We start from the raw sequence: 24,947 nt of genomic DNA, 5'->3' as shown, positions 1-24,947 counted from the left end.
ATCGGAAAAGTTATAAAAATTTACTTTTACCTAAGTATTTTGAGAAATAACCATTTTTTAGCACAAAAAAGTGACCTACAAAAGTTAATTTGGCACAAAACTAACAAATGCGAAAAAAATTCAAATAAGGGCAAAACTCCAGATTTAAGTTAAGTTCATAAGAGCATCTCCAACCCATCTCTCACTCTTTTCTCCATTTTGAAGACTCAAAAAATTATATTCTATTCAAAAAGTAATTGGAGTATTTAACTATTCATCATCAAAATCCATCCCACGTAAGTATTCATCTTTCACTTTTCGAACAGTTATGATTTCATCCTCATTTTAAACTAATCCCAGAATTACCCTTATATATATATATATATATATATATATATAGAGAGAGAGAGAGAGAGAGTTAGGTTCCGGTGAGGGATTCCTCATTTTATTAAAATGCGGGACTCCCCTTTCCGATTGAATTTCGATGATCCGAGCCGCTCAAAGTGATCAGAACGTGATTTTAAGGGTCCCTATGAGAAATCAGCAAAATAAATGACCGGGAAGGGCTTCATCCGAGCAGTTTTCATTGAACGGTTCAAAAAAAATTGCTCGGATGACGCCCTTCCCGGTCATTTTTTTTGCTGATTTCTCGCGGGGACCCTTAAAATTACGTTCTGCACACATTGAACGGTTCGAATTTTCAAAATTTGATCGAGAAATGAAAGTCCCTCATTTTAACAAAATGAGGGATCCCTCACTTGAAAATTCCTCTATATATATATCATATATATAGATATGCAAAGAATTTGGGGATAAAATCATAAGAACTTACGTCCCTGAAATACACGGCATTTCCCATATTTAACGCCTCCTAGAAACCAAATCCCGTAATTCACGTCGTCTCCCATCTTTAACGCCTCCCACACCGAACACGGCAACCCACGCATTTGGATCCGAAATTTCTGCATGCCTAATTTCTCCACTGCAGATTGAAGAAACGAATAGATCATGGCTAGCAGCAGCGATACTCGAACCGGTAGCACCAGCAGGGGCATGGGGAAGACGTAGTCCTTGTTTTGATTGGATCTAGGCTCCACCCCAACGGAATAAACGGATGTTGGAGGCCCATTCTGCTGGTGAAGCTGAGCGGAGACGCCGCGGATTGAGATGAGCCGCCGTTGGTTCCAGCAAGGTGGGGTGTGCCGGGTTCATCTTGAAGGGAGATTCACAATCTAGTACTTAGATTTTAACTTTGTGTAGACCTACGGTTTAGCATCGCAAACAGAGCGGCCCAAGATCTGGAGTAAAGTTCGACATCTTTGCTGGTTAGCTCCGTTTAGTTGTATATTCATATTTTTTGGTGGTGTATATTCATGAATAAAACATTTTATATTCATATTTTTTCATGCTATTTTCCCGGAATGTTATGTTATGGGTTTTCAAGTTTCGCTGAGAAATCATGATTTTGGTATATTGTTCTTCATGATAAATTAACCATGGAAAACATGGTCAGTATTGTGTATGTTCCGAAATATTTCTTTAGATCATTTTGCAAAAAATAAAAACATGGTCAATCCACCATGTTTCAAAAAAGGGCTATTTTCTCGGAATGTTATGGATTTTCAAGTTTCACCGAGAAATCATGATTTTGGTTTATTATTTTCATGACAAATTAACCATAAAAAACATGGTCAGTACGAATATTGTATATGTTTTAAAATATTTTTTATGATAAATTTGCAAAAAAATAAAAAATATGGTCAATCCACTATGTTCCAAAAGGTTTCATGATAATACGTGGTATAAATGAAAAAATAAATATGATTTTCGAATTTAAATCGGTGAAATTTGGTTATTACAAATCTTTTAAGTTTTGAAATCATCTTTTATAATTATCTCCCGTAATTATTGAGATTGAATCCAACTAAATTAGGAAAAGGTTGAATCCTGTTAAATTAAAAAAATTGGTTGAATCCCACTAATTTAAGATGTCAATTTAATAAAACATATATGAATATATTATTAAAAGGGTAAGATAGGTAATTCACCATCTGAAAGGATGAAAACATAACTGTTCAAAATGACTGGGATGAATTCTTATGTGTGATAAGGTCTGAGAATGGATATTTAAGTCTCCCAAAGTAATTTTGGAGAATCAACAACTCTAACCCAGTTCTCCATTTTTCACCCCCAATACTCCCCCCAATTCTTCCTCCATTTATTATTCGATATTTTGTTTTTCCTCCTTTCATTAGATGCATGTTTTTTTTCTTATTTCAACTCATTATTCAAACCAACACAATGATATGATAGTGTAAAAGAAAAAAAATAATATTATGAGTTCAAGTGGTTTGAATTTACATTTGATGTTATTTCAAAATGCATTTACATATACTTAATATTAGACTCATTTTGAAGGTATTATTATTATTATCTTTCCAATAATACCAATTTTGTAGAAAAATGATGTGTAATGTAAAAGTTATACGTAGTTGACGAAATTCAAGCAAAAAAGTAAATAGAATATTAGCGAAGGGGAGAAATGGAGATGGGTCTCCATTTGGGAGGTGATTCTCTAAATATGAAGAATGAGAATTGAGTCTCCAAAATGAAAATCCCAAATGAAGATAACTTGGAGGGCATGAATTCTCCAAAATAATATTTTGATGCCCAAATGGAAATGGATCCGAGATGCTCTAAGAATGAAGCCTACTTGTGGTACATTTTTGGGGAAATCCTATACGTACCGACCACTTTTGTAGGGAAATCGTACCGACGGCCTACATATATACACGAAAAATATGGTGTTTAGATCAAGCACCCTACACACATCGGATGCCGTTGATTCCCGCGTTGGGCCCCTCGATTTTTTTTTATAAAATTTTTGGACGGATCGGATCGGCCGTCCGGTGGCCGGAGACGGCCGCGCGCGGCCGTCGGTATGGTTTGGTCGGTGTAAATAGCAGTACTCTTGTTTTATGGAGAGAGAGAGAGAGAGAGAGAGAGAGAGAGAGAAGAGAGCACAACTGCCGCCGTCAGGGAGATCAGAGCAATGTATGACAAACTCGTAGCAGCTAGGGCTGTCCACGGGTCGGGTTTGGTCGGATTCGGGTCGGGTTGGACCCGACCCGACTGTTTGTCGGATTTTGAAATATGCACCCGAGTCCGACCGAACCATTGGTCAGGCTCCGACCGAAATGTGGTCGAGTTGTAGTTGTCGGATTCGGTCGGGTTGTCGGATTGAAAAAAAAAAAAAAAACTTCACAGTTCATTTCAGAAATCAGGGAATCAGGAGAGAGATCGAGGAACCCATAAAAATACAGATCAGGGAACATCACTTCCTATTTCAAAAAATAAATACATACAAATCCTAATCAAGAACACCAAATCTCAAAAACTGCTGGTTGAAACAAGTGCACACGAACACAAATTCACAATCACAGATCAAGATTCACAGCATAATATTACAAAATAGCCATTCACAATCACAGATCTACACACCTTTTTCTAGAAAATCAAATTTTTATTCCCAAAATACAGTGACCCAGAGGCGGTGATGGACGTGGTGGCAGGCGGAGGAGGAATCCAGCGAGGTGAACATGGGCTGGAGGTAGGTGGCGTGCTTCGAAATCAACAGCCAGGTATGATTGCATCAAGGCCGTCGTTGAGGACGAGGCCGCCGGTGTATCCAATGGAGGAGTAGTAGCGAAGCAGGCGGAGGGTGCATGTGGTTGGGCCATGGGGGAGTTTGGTCTTAGGATCCTATAAGAGGACTCCATTAGAGAGAGATAGGTGGGATCGAGGTAGAGAGAGAGAGGTATGACCGAGGTAGAGAGAGAGAGGGGTTCGTGCCTGAGGGAGGCAGGCGGGTGTCTGGATGAAATGGGGATCAGATTAGGGGTTTTAAACTTTTTTCTTTATATATATTCGGTCGGGTCGGGCCACCAGAAAAGTTATTTGGTGCATCCGACACCCGACCGACTAAATGCAAAACCCGACCAAATCAATCCGAATCCGACCCGAATGACTGATCAGATCCGTCCATTGTCTCATTTTTCGGGTCGGGTTCGGTCGGGTGGCCGGTCGGGTCGGATCCATGGACAGCCCTAGTAGCAGCCGTAGATTGTGGTTGGAATAGAAAACTAGTTTACGATAATTTACGTAAGCCATTTATCCAAACCCCCATGGTTAAGTGTTTGACCAATGTTTCGGTTTCGACATTTAGGCCCCGTTCCGCTAGGGTACTTGTTGTTTAGGTATTTATTTTTCACTTTATGAGATTAGTCAAAGGGTGTTCTACTTTCTTTTTTAAAGTTCTTTTTTGAAAAAGAAGGTTTTTCAAACTCAAAAATTATGTGTTTACGCAAATAATTTTCCTATCAATATAGATCTTGTTTGATAGATCTCATCGAGATCTTTTAAAAGGTGTAAAAAAATTTAAAAATTATTTTTCATTTTTATTATATTTTAGCTTGAAAAACTTTATTTTTCTAAAAGTTTTATAGTGAACTCGTACACCAACGAACCAAAAATTTGAACTCAAACTTCGTTTGTTTGTAAACGAGCCGAGTCCAGTTCAAGCCGAACTTATACAAAACGATCCGAGGATTTAGAGTGTTGAACTCGACTCATTTGGTTCAGTTACAATTTACCGAAAAATCGGATGACCTCACCCTGATTAAGCATCAAACAACTGTAATCTACAAAGAGGAAATGAGGTGCGCAGATCAGCAAGTGGAAAGAAAAGTACGAACGTGTTTTTAATTTCTGTCTAACTTCGAGGGAATCGTGGGATGTGTGGCAGTTTCCTGTTACTTGGCTTATTTAGCTTTTTTGTTTTTATTCAAATTTTTTTCGTATTTGTTAGTTTTTTGTTAATTTTTTTTGAAATTATTGCATCGGCATGATGAGAGGAATCTAAAAAGTAAAAAATTATGATCGAAATTCAATTTTTTTTAAATAAAGATTAAAAAATTGGCTTATTTACTTATTTTTATATTCATTAAAAAAAATTAGGTTTCGATCGTAATTTTTTACTTTTTAGATTCTTTTTGTCATGACGATGCAATAATCTTAAAAAAATTAATCAAAAACAAACAAATACGAAAAAAATTGAATAAAAACAAAAAAATAACCCAGTTAGTGGTTACTTCATGTTCTATTAAGGGCTGCCCAAGTTGTATGGTGTAATCATGCTTTATAGCGGGAGTTTACTTAAGGCCCGCTCCAAAAAAAACACTTATCAAAAATCAAGGTTAGAGAAAGATTGAATAACAGCATCGAGTGCACAGTGAGATTTAACCTCATTTTATTTTAGGAGGTCTAAATGCATGTGTCTCGTATAACTGTGGTGGCAGATCCTTTCCAAATCATGACGGACTTAAGGCCCGCTCGCCGTCAGATCATGCATCCGACGGCTCGGATTTCATCTCGGCAATCAATGATCGAAAATCGTTCATTGCCGAGATGAGATCCGAGCCGTCGGATACAAAATCTAAAGGCTCGGAGCTGCACAAGGATAATTTGGTCATTTTAGTATATAGGGATATTTATGGTAATTTTAGTATGCAAGGGTAATTTGGTCATTTAAATGTACAAGGGTGATATGGTCATTTCAGTGTATATGGGTATTTTAGTCAATTTTAATTTTAATTGGGTTAATGGGCGGGTTAGGTTTGATTCTAAATAAATGGGTTGGGTTGGGTATGGGTAATTGAACTCCTAACTAATTGGGTCTAAATGGGTCAATGACCCATTAAAGACCCAACTCACTTATAACTTATCCAATTTAGTTCAAACCCGCCCATTTGACACCCCTACTTAAAGGTTTTGAATGAAATTTTGTATCTCCATTGATTTAGTAAAACTGAATTTCGTATAAGTTTGAGTATTGTAATGTTAGATTTTAAGGTTTTGCCGAAATTTTGATTATGAGTAAAGAAACAAGAGTAAAATTTTAAGCAAATTTTTTTTATTTGTTATGAAACACTCTAAACCCAAAAAAAAAATCTAAAAACCAATTTAAGCAAAATTTTCATTAATAACATGGTTTAAATTTGAGAAGGAGAAAATTTGCTTGTGAAATTTGAGTGAACATTAAAATCTCTCTTATTTGAGTGCAAATCCGAATAAAACTCAATTAATTTGAGTCAAGAAGCAAAATGTGATTAAAGAAACTTTTACTTAATTTTTGAGTTTATGTAAAAACAAGGTAAGGGCTGGAGATACTCTACCCTGCTCCTTCCTATCAAAACAAGGGATGATTTCTCGCACTTCTCTGTTTTTATTCATGTAAATTTACCACATCTTTCCTGATATGTGAAAAGGTGGACTAGTGAAAGGGTAAAATAATAATTTCACATGAATAAATAAAAAAACAAATGGAAAGGGTAAATAAAGAAAAAGTTATAATAATGCATGAAATCCGTATGATGTGAGAGAGCGTTACAAATAACTGTTGTATTAAATTTTTTCTTGTAATTTGTAAATAAAACACACAAGCAAATCAGAGTCCAAGTTGGACCAGAACCGGGGACATTTGTTGTTAATCGTGCTACTTACACAGATTTTGTTGCATAAGTTTGTGTTGTTAAAAAAAGTAATTTTACCTGTTTGGAACCAAAGAAAAGAAATGAAAGGAAAAGAAAAAGGGGAAAAAATGGAAGGACAAATTTATTATTCACTGAATTTGAAAATTTTATTTTATTTATCTTTCTCTTTCAACCAAATAATAGAAAAGATTTGTTTTAATTTTTTCATTCTTTTTCATAAGTTTCAAATAGAGCATAAAATTAATAAACGGATCAGATCATTTAGCTAAGAGCAGTAAGACCAAAAGTGGGTTTCACAAATTTTTTTTTGGAAAAATTTCAAAATAGCACTTGATCTTTTGCACAAATCACATACATGTACCTGACCTTTTAAAATTATCAAAAAAACACCTGGCCTATTTATAAACCCATCAATTTTACACCCACTCGTTAACTTTCCATCCAAAACAAACAGAAATGCTGAAAATGTATACTTTGGCATGAATATTAGCAAAACAAGATTAAGGCTCATTTTTGCAAAGCACAATATTATACTCATAAATAAGATTAAGGCTCGATTTGGCTTTAAAAGTCAATTAATAACTTAATTTTTGTCTTTATTCAAAAGAAAAAGAATGCATTTGTTAATTTTGCATCAAGACGAATCGATAAGTCACAAAAATTACTTAGCTTTTCAATCCAAATCCACCCTAAATAAGGAATCAAGCTTAATTTAATAATTAAATACCCATAACTATGCAGCTAAATAAGATTACTTTGTATTAAACAAAGGAAAAGGCAAAAACAAAAAATATAGAATAGTCAAGCTTAATTTAGTAATTAAATATCCATGACTTGTCACTTTTCACACCTACTCATGACTATTATATGTTTTTTTGTTTTTGCCTTTTCCTTTGTTTATTTAATACAGAATAATCTTATTTGGCTGCATAGTTATGGGTATTTAATTACTAAATTAAGCTTGATTCCTTATTTAGGATGAGTTTGAATTGAAAAATTAAGTAATTTTTGTGACTTATTGATTCGTCTTGATGCAAAACTAACAAATGCATTTTTTCTTTTGAATAAAGATAAAAATTAAGTTATTAATTGACTTTGAAAGCCAAATCGAGCCTTAATCTTGTTTATGAATATAATATTGTGTTTTGCCAAAATGAGCCTTAATCTTGTTTTGCCAATATTCGTGCCAAAATTCACATTTTCAATATTTCCGTTTGTTTTGGATGTGAAGTTAACGAGTGTGATTTGTGCGAAAGGTCGGGTGCTATTTTGAAATTTTTCCCTTTGTTTTTTGCACAAATCTGTGCAAAGAGTATGTGTCAGTGTTTATGATTCGTCATATAACGACTCACTTAGGGATGGCAATTCCGGCTATCCCGACCCAACTCGCCGTGTTCCCCGCCCCAAATGGGTAGGGGATTCGGGGATTATTTGGGGATCGGGTAGGGTATAGGGATAATATTTTAAAAAAAGTGGGGAACGGGTAGGGGTGGATATGAGGTAGTACCCACCCGATTCCCGCCCCACTAGCCTACTATATATAATACATATAATTATATATATATACATAAGTTAGGGACTTAGGGTTTCTGATCCCCACCCCACTAGCTTACTATATATATAGATAAGTTATGATTTTTCCATTTTCCAGTCACCACTCTAAAGACTTACGTCTCCAATCCCCAGCCCCACTAGCCTACTCATTTTGTTTGTTTGAAATTGTTTTTATTTTAATTTGGTTTGTAATGCACTATGGCAGCAACTATGTGACTGTTTTAATTTAAATTTGGTTTATAATGGCACTACGGTAGCAGATGTGACTGTTTTCATTTTGATTTGGTTTGTAATGACACTATGGCAGTAACTGTGGCTATTTTTCTTGATATTTGGTTTGTAATGACAGCGTAGATTATTATTATTATTTTTTAATTTAGTTTATCGATTCGTATTTTATGGCAGGTGATTTTTTTTTTTTAAGTTTTGGGATCTTTGGATCCCCGATTCCCCATGGGGATTTCCGTTTCCTGTTTGGAGCGGAAATGGAGGGTAAAAATAAATCCCGGTGGGGATTGGGGCGGGGATGAGGAGTAATTTGAGTTCGGGGATCGGGGACGGGAACAGTGGTATCCACCCCGACCCTCCCCGTTGCCATCCCTAACCTCACTCTTCCATTCGCTCCAGACTTGGGGAAGCAGCTAGAGCAAGCCAGAAACCTCATCCTCACGCAAAAGAAGAACAAGACGACCAGACTCCGACCCAGCGCCCGCATCCGAGCCCGACTTGGACAGCCGGGACTCGCCTTCGCAGCGGAGTCGCAGCCGACGACGCCTCGATTCGATGATTCTGAGGACAGCGACGATGGAAGGCGGAGGAAGAGAACGTCTTCGAAGGTTTTTAGGATTCAATTGCTTCTTTTTTTTCCCCTGCTTCTTTTTTATTGTTTGATTTTTAGGTGAAGTTTGGTGCTTTTTTTAGGCACTTTATTAAAGTCGCGAAGAAATTGAAGGCGGGTGTCTGGTTATTCGAACGATTCCAACCCCTTTGGCGATTCTAATCTCAACGAGAAGTAAGTCATTTTACTTCCGTTATTTGCGTCCGTATAATCATTAAATAGGGCAATCATTAAATAGGGCCGCAAACGAACCGATCTGCTTGTGAGTAGCTCGTGGCTCGGCTCAGCTCATTAAGGCTCGGCTCGGCTCGACTCGTTGAGTACACGAGCTCGAGCTCGGGTTTTATGCTCGTTTACTAAATGAGCTGAGCTCGACACTCAAATGCTCGGCTCCTTTAAAAGGCTTGTTAGGTAAAGAGGCTTGTTAGGTAAATTAGCTCGGCTCGGCTCGTCAAGCTCGAGTTTTAGGCTTGTTAAGTAAACGAGTCGACCTCGAACACGATGAAGCTCGGCTCGGCTCGTTTGCACCCTACAGTATTATGTGTCTATATTCTATAGGCCTATGTGTACTGATATACGGAACCCATGTAATGACAAGGAAGTGCGTAAGTACCTATTAATGTTGAAGATTGAAGGGCGTGGATTTTAATTTGCAGAGAGAATTTATGCTTTATGGAGTCGATTGCAGTTTTCTTTTCTTCTGCTCGGCGAGAGTTCTCAATTCTGCTGTAGATTTAAGTTGATGCTGCTGGAAACATATGGTTTGACTGACTTACGAGACAATGTTTGTATTCATAATGACTCAAACCCGAGCATAAAATCTTGCACTGGAGTTCTTCTATTATGATTTTAAGTTTTAGTTGATCTGGTCCATCTGGCTGACTGATCCTCAAACTACTACCAAGGGTACTTATGTGAAACCTCCTTGCCTATTTTGGTTAGGAAAGAGGTTGGTATTTCAGGGATCAATAGACATGGGCTTGTTTAGGCAGCATGTGTCTATAAAGTACAACAAGGAGTGAGAGTGGCTTACCTGCTTTATAAGTAGCACTAGACACATGGAAAAGAAAAAATGAACGTAGTTTGAAGTTGGATTTGTGGGTGCTTTTACCCGTCAGCCGCATTGGAATTTGGAAACATGATCACCCTGGTTGATTTAGATGCTGGAGGTTTAGTAGTAGATGCTAGAAAATCTCCCAAGTCACAGGATAGGAACTGTAATTTATGACAACTGAGAGCTATAAAAGCTCAGATTTGTTTAGATGGTTGCATTCTGAGGTAATTCGAGGTAAAATTCTAGGGTTGGTCTAATGTTTACGAAAAGAGGAAAATATATTTGGTTCCGTACTTTAATGGCTTATTGCTTCTCCATTGGGCTTCTATTTGGCTTGCCCTCGCTATACCTAGCAGCTAGCATGAAGTTTCAAAATTTAGTGCTCCAATGCTATGCTATTTGGGGCGCCATTTGTACCTATAGGCTATAGAAAATCTTGGTGCCAAGTGTAGCTCAAGATTACTAGGTAAAAGTCATCAAGAGTATTTCTCTCTCTTTCTCTGTGTGTGTGTGTGTGTGTCTCTCTCTCTCTCTCTAGGACCCCAAATAGCATCATCAATTTTCTTTGTGTGAAAAGTTTAGACTGAATGGCATCACTCCATGGAATAACAATCCTATAGCATGGTAATTCGATGCGATTGGTTTGGTTTAGTTTGTATGTTATAGCAATAGCTAGCCAGATAGCATGTCAACAATTGGAGATGCATGATCATAATATTGAAATAAGAAAGGAGGAAAAGCAGATGAAAGCGATAGAAGCCACTCCTAGAACGCCTTAAGTTTTACCCTTACCCTTTGGTTGCTTGATGCGATCCAAGGAAGTCATAACTTGCTGAAAAGCTCTGTTGAAGTTGTGACAGAGAGTTTTGTGTCCCTATTTCACCAATTAGCAATCCTAACCCAGTAGGTTAAATTTCCAACTAAAATATTACGGAGTACGACTTTTGGTTACTACTCGCTAAATTTGATAACCCTATAGCATAGGTAAAGACTCAATGACACAAGTGACACAACTAAATATTCCTGGATGATAATAGAACACGTGCCAAACCCCCCTTCATCCAATATCAGTAAAAAACTTAGGATATTCTTCACAGTATTTCAAATGGCAGGTTAACCCATGAACAAAGAAATAAACTATTTGCTATACTTTTTTTTTGATAAAGTGCAAGACTAGTATTAAGTCAAACAAACAGAATACACAGTTAGGAGATAAGGAAGCCCCAAACAACACAACATCACCAGCTAAACAACACTAGACAGCATGTATCCTCATTCCTAAGTACCAAACAATAACGAATGCCTCGAGATCCTTTCAGATAGCTCCCATTTTGAGCAGAAGGCTTTATTGATCTGAAATGGCTTCATCATTCCTCTGGAGCTCAAAAAACCCCTAACTTCCTCTACAATTCTGAGATACAACTGAGCTGTATCTGTAGCTTTGCCCAGTTTGAGTATTTGTCATTCTTTACTTTTCTGTATACATAAATTCTTGTATATTTCCTTTGCTGTATGCATAAGCCTTGATTTGTAGAGTCCAAAATGAGGGGTATTTTCAGTTTACGTTCTAGGAAAAAAAATAAAAGGTAAAGAAGAGAGGGAAGTCTGAAGTTAAGTGTCCTTTCCACCTCACTGCCCTTGGAAATCCTAACTCCTTCCATAGGTTAAACTTCCTGTCTGGTGATAGGATAATAAACAAGAGATAAAGTCACAAAGATGAGATATTGCTAAGATGTATTCTTCTATTTTGATGAAATGATTGTTGAAAATATTGGGTTTGCAGATTTGTATGGCAAAAGAAGATTGAGAAGGAAATTCTCAAGGTGTGCCACTTGACTTGTATTCAATGAAAGCTGAGAAGAAGAAGCAAAGAGAAAGGATGGTATGTACTATGTAGTCTCATGTCAATATGTTCTCTGCATATTGTTTTTGTGTTTTTCTACTTTTCTCGTTCTACACTTGGCCCTTAGTACTTACATAGAGATACCTATATAAAATTGAGAACTGAAAAGGGAACAAATTGTGAAGGAAAAAATGATGTCAAAACGTTTTGATGGAAACATATGATCCCACGATGGGTTTTAAGTCATCTTCTTGGCTCTCCTCGATGTAAGTGGTTATGCATGTGGGATGTCTGCACAAGGTACACAGCCATTATTTTACTCTCATAAGTTTAGCTTTGGCTTTGCTTTCGTTGTACTTCTATCCTAAAGGCTGAAGTTGTGGCACTGAGCCTTTCATGCCTTCTGAGTTTCCACCTTGACTTCCGAAACGTATGTGATATGGCCTAGTGTACATTCATAGTTCCATTTCATTTTAGAGAGAAACTTATTTACGGAGCCGTTGCAAAAGCTCTTTACGGAGCTCAGCGATCTCAGCCGTCCGTTTCAGCAATCAATGGTTGAAATATGTTTTTAATCTTTGACTGGTAATAAATATTTCTTACCGTTAATAGTTTATCTTTAATCCGGATCGTCCAAACGGCCAAGATTGAGCTCCGTAACACTTGTTTACAACAATATTTTCTCTTCATTTTATAGGTGAGTTGAACCTTGGGTCATTAAAGTAGTTTTTGTGTATGCCTTTTAGTTTTCAAATTGTGTGCGCCCCATAGCATCTCTTCTAATAGGGGCTTAGCTCTAAGAAAGGGCGAATAAATTTTATGTAGGCATGCTGTCTGCATGCATTGAACTGTTTCTTTAGATTTTAGTTTGAAAATGATCATTGGCCTTAGTTATTCAATTATACTTTACTATTGCCGAACTATGTTCACAAGTCCAATTTAATGGTGATTGGTAAAGTGCACTATATCGAGAAAGATGGTTTGTCAGGCAGGACTCTCGTGTCTCCATTTCTCTATCTCTGTCTGTTATGAAGTTCGATTTCTAGAGAACATTGATTAGGAAGTCCAGGGTCCCATGAGTTTGAACAACCGGTAATAGTCAATTGTTTTGATTCAATAGTATAAAGAGGGTTGCTTGTGAATTAACTTACTAGTGGAGAGCTGGTTATTGGGTCATCTGGACTTGGTCTGTCGAAGAAATGGTCTGAGCTGGAGCCGTAGTTGGAGCATGTTCATATTACACTCACTACTATTGGTTGACATCGTGTAGGTTCCACCCATGCAATACATTTTGGTAAGGATGAGATTATTTTTTATGAGATTCGCACCATTTCAATGAATAGGAATGAGGGTATTGTTTACCCTCTATTTAGTGTGAACAAAATCAATCTCACCTTTATGCTATACTAATGGGCAATGGCAACTGAACGGGCTGGCCTGTTGCAGCCCATAAAACAGCATTCCCGAGAGGCATTTCTGAGGTCTGTCTTGTAGCTCAGTTCCGGCCTGTTTCTTCAGAATTCGTATTGGGATCCGTCCATAGGCTTGTCAAGGTTAAGGGGGAAAAAAAAAATTGTGAAAGGACATTGAATCCATGCTATGTACCAAAAACTTTACGCATTTTTTTAGTTCTTACATTTTTTTACATGCCAATCAAATGCTGAAATAATTAAAATACGATTGATGCCTCAGACTTTATGATTCGGATCGTCTCTTAAGATACTCCAACATTCTTGTTTTGGTACCAACTTTTGAGTCTTTTTATAATAGGGATGCATATGAGTACTATTCAATAAGGAACTCTTTCGGTGTTTCCAAACATTTTAGGTCGGGTAGGCTCCCCAGTTGATTGGGATTGCTATGCTAATTCAATCCAACAATATATGCAACCTTTTTTTTTTTAATACTAGTTGATAATCAAAACTGCCAACCAAGACAAACTAATAAGAAGTTAAAAAAAAAGGGGTAAAAAGAGTTTGAAATGGTTTACTTTTTCATTGTAGACTAATCAATGTGATTGGTCAGGATGTTTCACTTTTGAGCCATACTTGGGCTAAAGTATTGTTTATCTTGTTTTGAATGCCAATTTTACCCTGATGGTGAATCTACAGGAGTTTGGGTGAATAAACAGTAGTCTAAAGTGCAAAATGTTACCATTTTAGATAAATTCATTGTTCATGTAAATTACTAAGGCAGTGTTCGGCGACTTGCTACTGCAAAGTGTTCCAAACAAATCAATATGCATCTCACTCTAGGTAGCCCTAGCCCACATTTCAATTGGTTTGAGGTCTCAACGGGTATGAAGTCGTCTTCTTCCTAATCTCTGGGCTTTTTAAAAAATATCCCCAATCTCCTTGTTGAGTTTTCTTTTTTACTTGGTTTTTGTTTGATTTGGGTAATCTATGACTGTTTTTTGGCACCACTAATTTCTTTCCCAAATTTTTTTTTTTTGAACGGCGAAAAGTGAATACAAAGATCAAAGGGAGAAGGAGAAGGGCAACAAGTGCCCATCCGAGACCCACAAAGAGAAAAACCCTAGAGACAAAGCCCATCACCTAAAAGGCCTTAAAGCCCAGATAAAGCAATACAATTCACAAGTGACGCAACCTAAACACCTAAAAAGGCCTAAAGCCCAAGTACCAGGTATAAACCCAGCAATTAAGCCCAAATCACATCCAAACCCTAAAGCGGAAAACTGGTATCCGTACTCCGTAGCCGCTGTTGCAAAGCACCAAAGACCGCCGTGAACCAGCTAGCCGTATGTCGCCAATCCCAAAAACGGTTGGAGCATTGCCAGCCGCATAAGAACCACGCTTGGAACACTAGTTCACGTAACACCAGAAAACACCCAAAACAATCCAAAATCTAAAACCACAACCTAACAGCACAACAACCCAAAACTGCCACCACCAAACCACCATCGGAAAAACCCAACCACGGCCGAAAGATCTGGATCTAGAGACAGCAGCAATCGCCGACGGCCTCCACCGCCAAGGAGAAGACGAAACTCCTCAAAGACAGGCCAAGAACCGCCGCTGCGTGCCACCGCATCGTCATCCCCTTATGAGCTCAGCAAAGAGAACCAAAACCACCGGTGGCCATGAGGTTTTCCCTTAGCCGTTAGGCCTAAACCGAGAGCACCTAGCAGTAGATCTTAGGTGGAAACAATGAGGTCCAAACCACCACCATTCCACCAATCATCACTCGCCATTAAGCCAAACCGATATAGACCAAGGAAATATATTGATGGATGATTGGAAGAAAAAGGGTGAACGGAACAGTTCGGGAAAGGAGATTTCTTTCTTTCTTTCCCTAATCTAATGTGAATTCTTTCCCAAATCTAATGTGGTTTTTGTTACGAAAATGGATTTTTTTATTCTTTGAAAAATTTTGATTGCACCAACCAAATCAAACTATTCCAACCAACTACCCACTGAAGCAAATGGTTACTCTAACTAGCCTATCGGTTTCAGGGTCAGATATATATTAAAAAAAAGAAGACGACTTAGACGGTTCAATACTTCAATGTGAAAAGTTAGCCAAAAAAAAAAAAAAGACTTAAACCTATCCAATCTTCAAAACATAACTTTCTCTCTACATACTTCACCTTCTTTCAGCCCCTTCATTTTACACCATCTGCACCCACTTGCGCATTTGGGGTAGATAGGTTGGCCACATAAGCACCAGTTTTCAACCGCTCGTGGCCCAAAGTCCAAATTATGTTCAGCCTTATAGTCAGCAGGAAATTCGAGATATTGTTCCTCCATTTCATTTTCAAAGCTTCTGAATATTCCTCCTCACCGAACAATTCATCCCTTACACAATCCACACGAGCTTTAAATGCCATTTGGATCTCATCTCCAGCTTCAATCTCCACAAAGTGCATCCCATCATCACGATAGAGAGAAGCATCAAAGCATGTGTTTGTGAGATCAACACAACAACTATTGCAGGAATTATTGCCCCAGATAACATTTATATTCATTATCTCAAAAACATCGTCCTAAAAAATTAAAACAAGCTAATATAGAATAGAAGTATACTTGAAAATATAACCAACTAGAGAGAAATCCAAAATACCTGAGAAAAAAATCTGATAGGACTCTCCAAATAAGCCAAAATCTTGTTGCAACACATTGCAGCCGCATCCTTACTTAATAGTGGTTCTATGGTCAAATTCGTTTACAGAGCATTTGAAACGAGACCGAAGATGACCAATCAACATAGAATTAGAACAAAATCTTCCACCCACGACCACCATTTTGACATAAAAATCACCCATCATTGAGGTGGGAAAGAATTTCTTCAACAAAGAATCTAAATGGCCTATGTAAGCAGGACTTACTTCTTCACTGAAAGGAATGTCTATTTGGAACATAGCATGGAGAACGAAGAGAGAATCCAATTTGTAATTTGCATATGACAACACCAAATTTGTACAATTTGCCTCCAAAAACAGAACAAACTGGGAATTAGGTTTTAAGTTGGAGACGCTTTCAATTCTGTACCCTAAGGCTAAAGCCATAAGGTAATCAAGCGAGAAGCAGTGGAGGAATTCACATTGACCAAAAATCTAGTATCCTATCAGAATTTTTTCAATGTGGATTCCTCCACTGCTTCTTGCTCGATTATCCTATGGCTTTAGCCTTAGGGTACATAACTGAAAGCGTCTTCCACTTGAAACTTAATTTCTAGTTTGTTATTTTTTTGAACCAAATGAAACAAATTTGGTGTTGTCATATGCAAATTATAAATTTGATTCTCTCTCTGTCTCCATGCTGTGTTTCAAATAAATATTCCTTTGAGTGAAGAAGTAAGTCCTGCTTGCATAGGTCATTTAGACTCTTTGTTGAAGAAATTCTTTGACACCTCAATGATGGGTGATTTTTATGTCAAAATGGTGGTCGTGGGTGTAATATTTTGTTCTAATTCTATGTTGATTGGTCATCTTCGGTTTCGTTTCAAATGCTTTGTAAACGCATTTGACTATAGAACCACTATAAGTAAGGGTCGGCTGCAATGTGTTGCAACAAGATTTTGGCTGATTTGGAGAGAGTCCTAGCCGGTTTTTTTTTAGGTATTTTGGATTCCTCTCTAGTTGGTTATTGGTTATATTTTCAAGTATACTTCTATTCTAAATTAGCTTTTTTTAATTTTGTAGGATGGTGTTGTTGAGATAATGAATATAAATGTTATCCGGGGCGATAATTTCTGCAATAGTTGTGGTCTTGATCTCACAAACACATGCTTTGATCTGTCTCTCTATTGTGATGATGGAATGCACTTTGTGGAGATTGAAGCTGAAGAGGAGATCCAAATGACATTTAAAGCTTGTGTGGATTCTGTTAGGGATGAATTGTTCGGTGATGAGGAATATTCAGAAGCCTTTGAAAATGAAATCGAGGAACAATATCGTGGATTTCGTGCTGACTATAAGAATGAACATAATTTGGACTTTGGGACACGTTCGGTAGAAAATTGGTGTTTATGCGGCCAACCGATCTGCCCCAAATGCACTAGTGACGGGTGCAAATTTAAGGGGTGAAGTGTCTAAGTGATCTTGCTAAGTGTCGTCATTCCAAATGTGGTTCTAAGTACTAAGTGGTTTTTGTATTTGCTTTGCACTTTGAATTCTAATCTGATTCAAGGATTAGTAATTGTTGTGACCTATGAAGCACCGACACCTCTAGAGGTTGAGGTATCACAGTGTCGGACACGGGGACATGTACGGGATACGCCACGTGGCGTGTCCCATAATTTAATTTGAATTTTTCACGGGGACACGTCTGGGGACACGGCGGGGACACCGATTGGGACACGGCAGGAGCCAAACTGCAATTTTTTAAATAAAATTGGGGGCCAAACTGTAATTTTTGAAAAAATTGGGGGTCAAACTGTATTTTTTTTAAAAATTTTTGGGTGCCAAACTATAATTATTTATTTATTTATATATATAAATAAATAAATATACACGTGGCGTGTTCCCCGCCGTGTCCGTGTCCCCATTTTTTTAGAATTTCCGTGTCCCGGTTTCGGTGTCCGTGTCTGTGTCGGTGCATCATAGGTTGTGTTCTTGTAATTGTTGGAAAATACTACTTGGACATAATGTTTTGTGAACCTATTCTTGTTTGGGTTGTATTGCTGGTGTTAATCTTGATCATAATAATATGTGAAATATCTTAGGTTTTCTCATCAGAGCATTAGGGGTATTCAACAATTTTGCTTTGGTTTCTAGAATCATCAGATTGTGCCCTATCTGCGTGGAACATATGCCATGAACTGTGAGGCAGTGGGAATTTGTTGAGTGGCACTTAGTGAGGTCAACACAAATTATTTGCCCTCACTGCATAAAGTTTGATTTACCTTCGTCATTTTTAAGAATGCTAATACTACATCAAGAGTGTTAATAGGATCCTTACCAATGTAGTGCAACAGTTTTAAGCTGACACAATGTTGGATCTGCATATGGAACTATTGAGCCATATGAGTGTCATGATAAATAGGTAGACTAAAGGTCCTTTAGGACATGGCTGCAAGCGAAAGAGTAGTGTCCTAATCAGAAATGCTAGGTGTACAGCAAACCCTTTACAGCAACCGCGCACAGATTCATTTTGCACCCGTCTCAGGTCCCACAAAAATGATCGAAGCTGCTCATTTTATTCAAAATATATTGTTTAGGGTCTCTATAAAAAATCATCTCAATCCAATATCGCAAGGGCGTTTACAAATCATACAACTTTGCTTTAGAATTTGGCTTGAATTTCTGGAGCAAAGTTGGATGATTCGTAAACGCCCTAACCGGTATTGGATTGAGATGATTTTTTACAGGGACCCTAAACAATAAATTCTAAACAGAATGAGTGGCTCCGATCATTTTTGTGAGACTCGAGACGGGTGCAAAATGGATCTGTACGTGGCTGCTGTACGTGGGTTGCTGCACCTGTAGCACAACTCATGTCCTAATTGTGTAAGATACTAGTTTGCTCTTCCTCCTACTCATATGACTGGACTTTTATGTCCATTCCTGCTGCTATGGATATTGTTTGTTAGGATTTGGTCCAATTGAAAGTTGAATGAATGGGTTTTTTTTAATGATTCTATTAACCACAGAGATACAAAAATGCACAAAAGAAGAGTTGCTAAAAGCGCCTTCAAGAAAAACTTGCATGGATGTAGAATTTACTAACTGGGAGGTAGAAAACACAACTGTCACGTTTTCACATATCATTGCCTGCAAGAATAGACTATTCAAACCTTGGGCAGCAACAATTGGCACCTGAGTGGCAAAATTAAGTTAATAGTAGCAGGCTAGGATAGTATAGCTGCAAATCATTGTAGACAGTACATTTACATTTTCAATATCTTTGGCGCAAAATTGTTGGGTACCTTGATACGTATTTTTTTGCCTATTAAGGAATTAAGCCTTTGGGACAATTTGGTGACTTAACAAACATGATATGGGTTTTATCTCCCTTTTAGTCATGTTCATTTGGTTTTCTGTGGCAACTTTGTCATATCAAACCAGTCGAGAGGGACGAACACGTGGTGCTGATCTGGATTAACTAAAATTTAAATAAGCTATACCTGGTCCGTATGATCCTTTGGAACAACTCAATGAACACGTGGACTTGAGTTGGGTGTTCAAAATGTGGGAATATAGTTGATTGGGTGTTCAACGTAGTGGGAAATGGATTGAGGTCAACACAAACATAGACTAATATGTTAGCAAGTATACATGAGGAGAATAGTTGACTACTTGCCAAAGGGTAGCACTGCCCCTGTATTGCTGGGGGTGTAGGTTCCTCTATGCATTCCGATTATTTATGCTCATATTTATCCTGGTATTATCTTAAAAACTTTTGTCTTCGATGGTGGGTTGGGGTCCCTTTTACTGTATTTTCTCTAAAATAATCAGACTAATACTAATAGAATCAAATTATTCAGACTGGTAGATTTCAAAGATGCATTGCCAAGGAATAGAATATCTTTTCGAGTGTTAAACGATACAAACGTTCAGATGCGTTGGAGAAGCTCGGCGAGGCAGCTGAAGCCCTTCCAGTGCTCGGTCCTAACCCGACTTACAGACAAATTGAGACAACTGAAAAGTGGGTTCACCTTGTGATCCCTTTGCACCCTTTGAATCTTCGGATATTTCGGCCCACTACAGATTCCTTAACAATAAGCATCAGCCTTCTCATCCCCAGCCTCCCCATCCCCGTACATATACGTTTACGTCTCCCCATCCCCATTCATATGGGCCTCTCAGTGGGCCTCGCAATCGGCCCCATATGGGCCATCGGCCTGGGCCCATAGATTGGGTCATCCGCCTGGTACCTATCCGCCTCGGCGGCCTCAGCATTGGACCCATCCGCCCTCGGCCTTGGCGGCCTCCGGTGCAGGTGGGGCGGGTAGGGGTAGGGGCTGGTTGAGGTAATGTACCTCAATATCGTATCCTTCATGTTTGCACACAGCGCAAGTATGCACCCTCCTGGCTTGTACGTCGTCCAATCGTGAATCATGACTACACTGTGCATGAAAGTGTGCCCGCAAGTAGTAACTTCGATATACTGCCCTGGCGAAAGCGGTAGCGTGCAAAGGTAACAGTCGTGGTCCAGGTCCATTGTTACCTACGGAGAAAAACGGATACAAATCTAAGTGGTCCATCACTTTGCAGTTGTTTGAACAGATTCTCAATGACGCTTATCTTAAATAACCCCTAATTGTGAAAAGTTATATGAAAACAAAATACGATGTAGAGTCTGAGATCCACCCAGATCTCCTAAATCTCAAATCCTAAATCTCACACCCCCTCGATGCAAAATGCAGTTCATATGCAAAATAGATTGATGCAAAATGCAGTTCATATGCAAAACAAATCACAGGAGAAACCAAGAAAATGCATCACAGGATAAACCATCTGGAACCAAAACGGGAAATCCTAAAGGATCCACCCAGATCTTGTGCATTGTAGGAAATCCTAAATCACATCCACAACGGACAAAGCATATTACACAAGCAAACACAAACAAAGCATATGAAAGGTGAAAAGAGAGTAGAACCCAAACAAAGCATATTACTCATGAGGAACTGAAATTACATTACCTTGAATGGAACCGAGTTAGTGCGCAGTAGAAAAACCCTAGCGGAACGAGGAAAGTAGAGACGCGGAGAGAGAGAGAGGCGATCACGTATTCTACTCCTTTTTTTTGATCACGTATTCTACTCTCCCTTCCCTAGTCAGCACTACTTCGCATAGTTGGAGATGTCACTTTGCTGGCTGTACAGTGTTTTTGTTGATTGGTATCTTCCAGCCTTCTAGGCGTTCTTGAGAACAGCTAGGTTTGGCTTTTCAACAGCCTCTCTGTGTGTGTGTGTGTGTGTAGATGAGAGAGTTAATAGCTTCTCAGTCAACCCTTTGGCAACACCCTGGAAAGGTGGTACAAAACTCAGGACAAGTTCTGTAACCATCAGTGGATAGCATCTACCGATGACTTACAAGTAAATCTACTAAACTTATCGAAGTTTACTTGTCTTTCACTATCAAGCCTCTTTGCTTGCTTTCTTGAATTGATTCCGCACTTGGATCTATATTTCCAATATGTATGTTTATTAGTGGCGGCAATATTATATGGTAACTCTGGCTTACACTGTTTCTGTTCACATGTTAAACTAGTGTTAGAATAAGGGTACTAGGGAAGAGCTGCGAAAGATCCGGAGCCGGGACGGTGCCGGAGGACTGATGGCAAGAAGTGGCGCTGCTCAAGGGATGTGGTGGCTGGCCAAAAGTATTGCAAGCGCCACGTGCACCGTGGCCGCAGCCGTTCAAGACAGCCTGGAGAGATCTCCAAACCCTCCATTCCTGGTGGCGGCAGTGGTGGTGGTGTCCTCAACCCGACCCTTCTTGCTTCCCAATTGGTCTCCGGACCCTACTCCCCGTTCCATTGATGTCCTCTATCTCAATCAAAGGTATTGCTTCTTTCCTCCCCAATCAACATGATAGACTTTAGCTTTTTAATTTTGGGGGATTTTTATCAATTGTCAGTTGGAAACAAAAGGGAAATTGACGGTATGATCTTATAAGTCATACAATGGCCTCCGCTTACTTGAGCATCTTTTGTTTCTCATTTTTCCTATTGGGCTTTATTGGATGGGGTCTTGTGAGATTGTTTGATTCTTTTTTGGTAGGTTTGGGTACTGATATCTCCTTGCTAGGGCCCCATTTTAAAGTCAGGCCAAGCTATTTGGGATTTGGTATGAGAGCATCTGAACTGAAGTGATGCTTTCAAGGACCCTGTGAACTTGGAATCCTTGTCTTCTGTGTGTTTACCATGCATTCCTGTTTGGCTTGTTGCATAAGCTGTTAACATTCTCAGATGTTAACTGCGGCTAGCATTTTAGCTAACCACTGTGGGCCACCCGGTATACTCTATATTTACGTTGCAACGCATATTTGATATTTGCATTGCAACAAAACAGACATTGAGACTGCATTTAAAATTCAAGGCCGTTGCACGGTTTCTTTCAAAAGGTGTTGAACCCGCAACCTTTGGATTCATTCCATGGTTAGGAATAGGAAAAAAATTCCCAAAAATCATTGCCAAACTTATATTGATGCATGTCTTCCAGAAAATGGATAAGAGACCTCTTTTGTTAACACTAGATTCAAGCAACAGTGCAACTCTCAAACATCACTAACATTTGATTCCCAAGTGTGTACTAAGATGTTGCTACAGGGGACTACTGAGCTAGTGTATATATCCTGTCACCTTGTTCCTTTATTTGATTTCACAAAATCATCAATGTCTCAAACTTATGAATTTTGATCTCCCAGTGCACAAAACAAAAAGGACAAGTGCAGCAAAGAGTAAGAAAACCTAATTGGAGTAAGGATGAAGATGAAGCACTCTGTAAAGCATGGTTAAGTATCTCAGAAGATCCAGCTACTTTGACGGATGATCAACTGAGAACAAAGTTTTGGGATCGAATTTTGGCCGAGTTCAATACCGTCTTGGGTTGGGAGACAGAAAGATATAGCTCAGGTTTGATGAACCGCTGGTCGGTCATCCAATCCCGCGTTAACAAATACTCTGATTGTGTGTGCGCAATAGAGAGGAATCGGACCAGCCGCTATAATGTTGAAGAATCGGTAAGTTTCCTTTCGTAAACTATTCTACTCTTTATTTTTAAATTGTAGACTAATTTTTATTTCTATTTGTTTCATTTTTGTTTTTGTAGATAGGGGCTGCAAACCAGTCGTATTATAATTCAGAAGGCCACCACTTTAAGTGGGATGGTTGTTGGTTACTCCTCAAAGACTCCCCAAAGTGGCTTAACTACAGAGGGAAACAAGTATCGAAAAAACAGAAAACTGCACACACGAACGTAGAAGGTTTCAATGTGGATCTTCATCAAACAATAGATTCCTCTACTCCAGCGACTACACCAAGTTCGAATGCAGGATCAGGAAGCCTCGACGATGAGAATTCACCATTTGTCAAAGAATCACATGAACTACCACAACCCTCTGGACGAAACCGGCAGAGAACATTCGCCGAAAGAAGAATGTCAACGAGTTAGATGCCATAAAATCATTCGTTACAGAATTTCGCAACTGGAGCTAGAGTGAAAATTCAAGAGATCACGATGTTGAATAAACGAGAAGAACTGAAAATTCAAGCCAAACTGGAGCTAGAGTGAATGCAGATCACAGTTACACCGGATTATGAACAAATGAAATTGGAGCGAGAGAGATTATGATGACTGATCCGAATTTGGTTCCTACTGAAGACGGAAAAGCTTGGATCATTGCAAAGCAAAAGGCAATTTTGGCGTGTACTTTACAAGGTGCCTTGAGTGGCAGTGGGATTTAAACTGGTATGGTGTAGTAGATTGGTAGCATTTGTACTTCCTTCAATATCTGTGGTAGTATCTCTGTAATCAGATCCTCCAGGAAAGAGAAAACAAGAAACCCAATCAATGGTCCAGAACTCTTCCCTAGAATACCAAAACTCTTCCCGGGAAGAGTTACTTTAAATCTGGACTGTTGATTAGGGTTACTGGACTTAGTGTCCTGGTTCATATCATATCTAGGCAATTGGGCACTTTTTACTCTTTCTGTGATGTTCATGTTCAGCTTTTTTATTGATGGTAGGAGTAATTTCTACTGTACTAGCTAGCAAACAGGCTCGTAGCTAGAAGTAAAGTAGATTGGTAATTAAGCAAACGCACCCTTAAAATATCTTTTGATCTTTTTATGGAGGACAAATACCTGATACTTTATCAGAAGGGTATAACAACCACAATTATTGTTCCCAATAGGATCGTATAACCAATTAGGATCATATAATCAATTTGGAGGTCTAGCTTCTATAATTCGAACACCAAAATCTTGCGGAGTCAAACTGGCTGAAGGGTGTGCAAATACATTTGAGGTCACCTGCATTCCTGGCCTGCATGCCCATTGCTGCCCGTAATGCTTCACGACTGCCTCCTCATTACCAGTTGGTTGAATAAATTCCGCCGTATCAGTAACTGCCACAGACCTTGGAGGATGTTCTTGATTGTTTACCTGTGGAAAAGAGGCTTTTAGTTGTTGCGGAAGTACGTATGCAAGATGGCATGAGATCTCGAGTCCAACACCTCCAACACCATTTTACGTCAAGAAATATCGATGGCAAAAATTCTTGCCCTGGCTCACGCACAATTGAAAATGACAGCATGGCTGGATTACAATTTGCTGCCAAATTTGACCGTACGCCACTTTTGAAGCATGGGTTGGGGATGCTCTCTTTTTAATTTGTACTGATCTTTTGGGTTCAACTTGCCATCAAATCTTTTTCTTTCGATTCTGCCCTATCGTTTCCGGATTTGCATAACCCCATATCTACTGATTTCATTTCTAAGAGGGAAAAAAAAGTCCAAAAAATTGTCTTATTGCCTATATTGGCTAAATAAGTCCTAAATAAGCATATTGACTTATTTTTTTGTTTAAGAATTCAAATTTTTATTGCATTTGTTAGTTTTTGTTGATTTTGTGTGTGGATTATTGTGTCGTCTTAACATATTTGTTGTCTTTATTCTAAAAAAATTTGGGTCTCAATCATAATTGTTTACTTTTTAGATTCTTGT

The 24,947-nt window shown here is 38.5% G+C and overlaps 2 protein-coding genes across 8 annotated transcripts; one reads left to right on the top strand and one right to left on the bottom strand.

Moving 5' to 3' along the window:
- Positions 1-8,692: 8,692 nt before the first annotated feature.
- Positions 8,693-23,987, top strand: LOC131318373 (uncharacterized). 7 transcript variants are annotated; one of them, XR_009197670.1, is made up of 7 exons: positions 8,693-9,096; positions 11,760-11,858; positions 14,012-14,116; positions 21,203-21,317; positions 21,493-21,785; positions 22,005-22,965; positions 23,055-23,987. XR_009197670.1 is itself a non-coding variant. In XM_058348074.1 (2 exons), the coding sequence occupies exons 1-2, from the start codon at positions 22,864-22,866 to the stop codon at positions 23,394-23,396; spliced, it is 444 nt and encodes a 147-aa protein (XP_058204057.1). In that variant the 5' UTR covers positions 22,829-22,863; the 3' UTR covers positions 23,397-23,932. The 7 variants fall into 7 exon arrangements, 1 of the variants encoding a protein (XP_058204057.1); XR_009197669.1 differs by lacking the exon at positions 14,012-14,116; XR_009197672.1 differs by lacking the exon at positions 21,203-21,317.
- LOC131318374 (uncharacterized) lies at positions 15,416-16,383 on the bottom strand. Its single transcript, XM_058348076.1, has 2 exons — positions 15,900-16,383; positions 15,416-15,822 (listed from the first exon to the last, which is right to left on the bottom strand). Exons 1-2 carry the CDS (start codon positions 15,954-15,956, stop codon positions 15,442-15,444), a joined length of 438 nt encoding a protein of 145 aa, XP_058204059.1. The 5' UTR covers positions 15,957-16,383; the 3' UTR covers positions 15,416-15,441.
- Positions 23,988-24,947: the final 960 nt, after the last annotated feature.

The sequence above is a fragment of the Rhododendron vialii genome, chromosome 3a (assembly GCF_030253575.1).
Source record: "Rhododendron vialii isolate Sample 1 chromosome 3a, ASM3025357v1".
Taxonomy (NCBI): Eukaryota; Viridiplantae; Streptophyta; class Magnoliopsida; order Ericales; family Ericaceae; genus Rhododendron; species Rhododendron vialii.
The sequence above is the reverse complement of the archived record's forward strand: the minus strand, read 5'-3'. Positions and strand labels throughout refer to the sequence as shown.

Excerpts from the sequence above, each read along its gene's own strand:
- LOC131318374 (XM_058348076.1), bottom strand. The coding sequence starts at position 15,956 with ATGTGTTGCAACAAGATTTTGGCTTATTTGGAGAGTCCTATCAGATTT. Across the intron at positions 15,823-15,899 it reads CTATCAGATTTTTTTCTCAG|GACGATGTTTTTGAGATAAT; the intron begins GTATTTTGGATT and ends TTAATTTTTTAG.
- LOC131318373 (XM_058348074.1), top strand. The coding sequence starts at position 22,864 with ATGAACCGCTGGTCGGTCATCCAATCCCGCGTTAACAAATACTCTGAT. Across the intron at positions 22,966-23,054 it reads GCTATAATGTTGAAGAATCG|ATAGGGGCTGCAAACCAGTC; the intron begins GTAAGTTTCCTT and ends TTGTTTTTGTAG.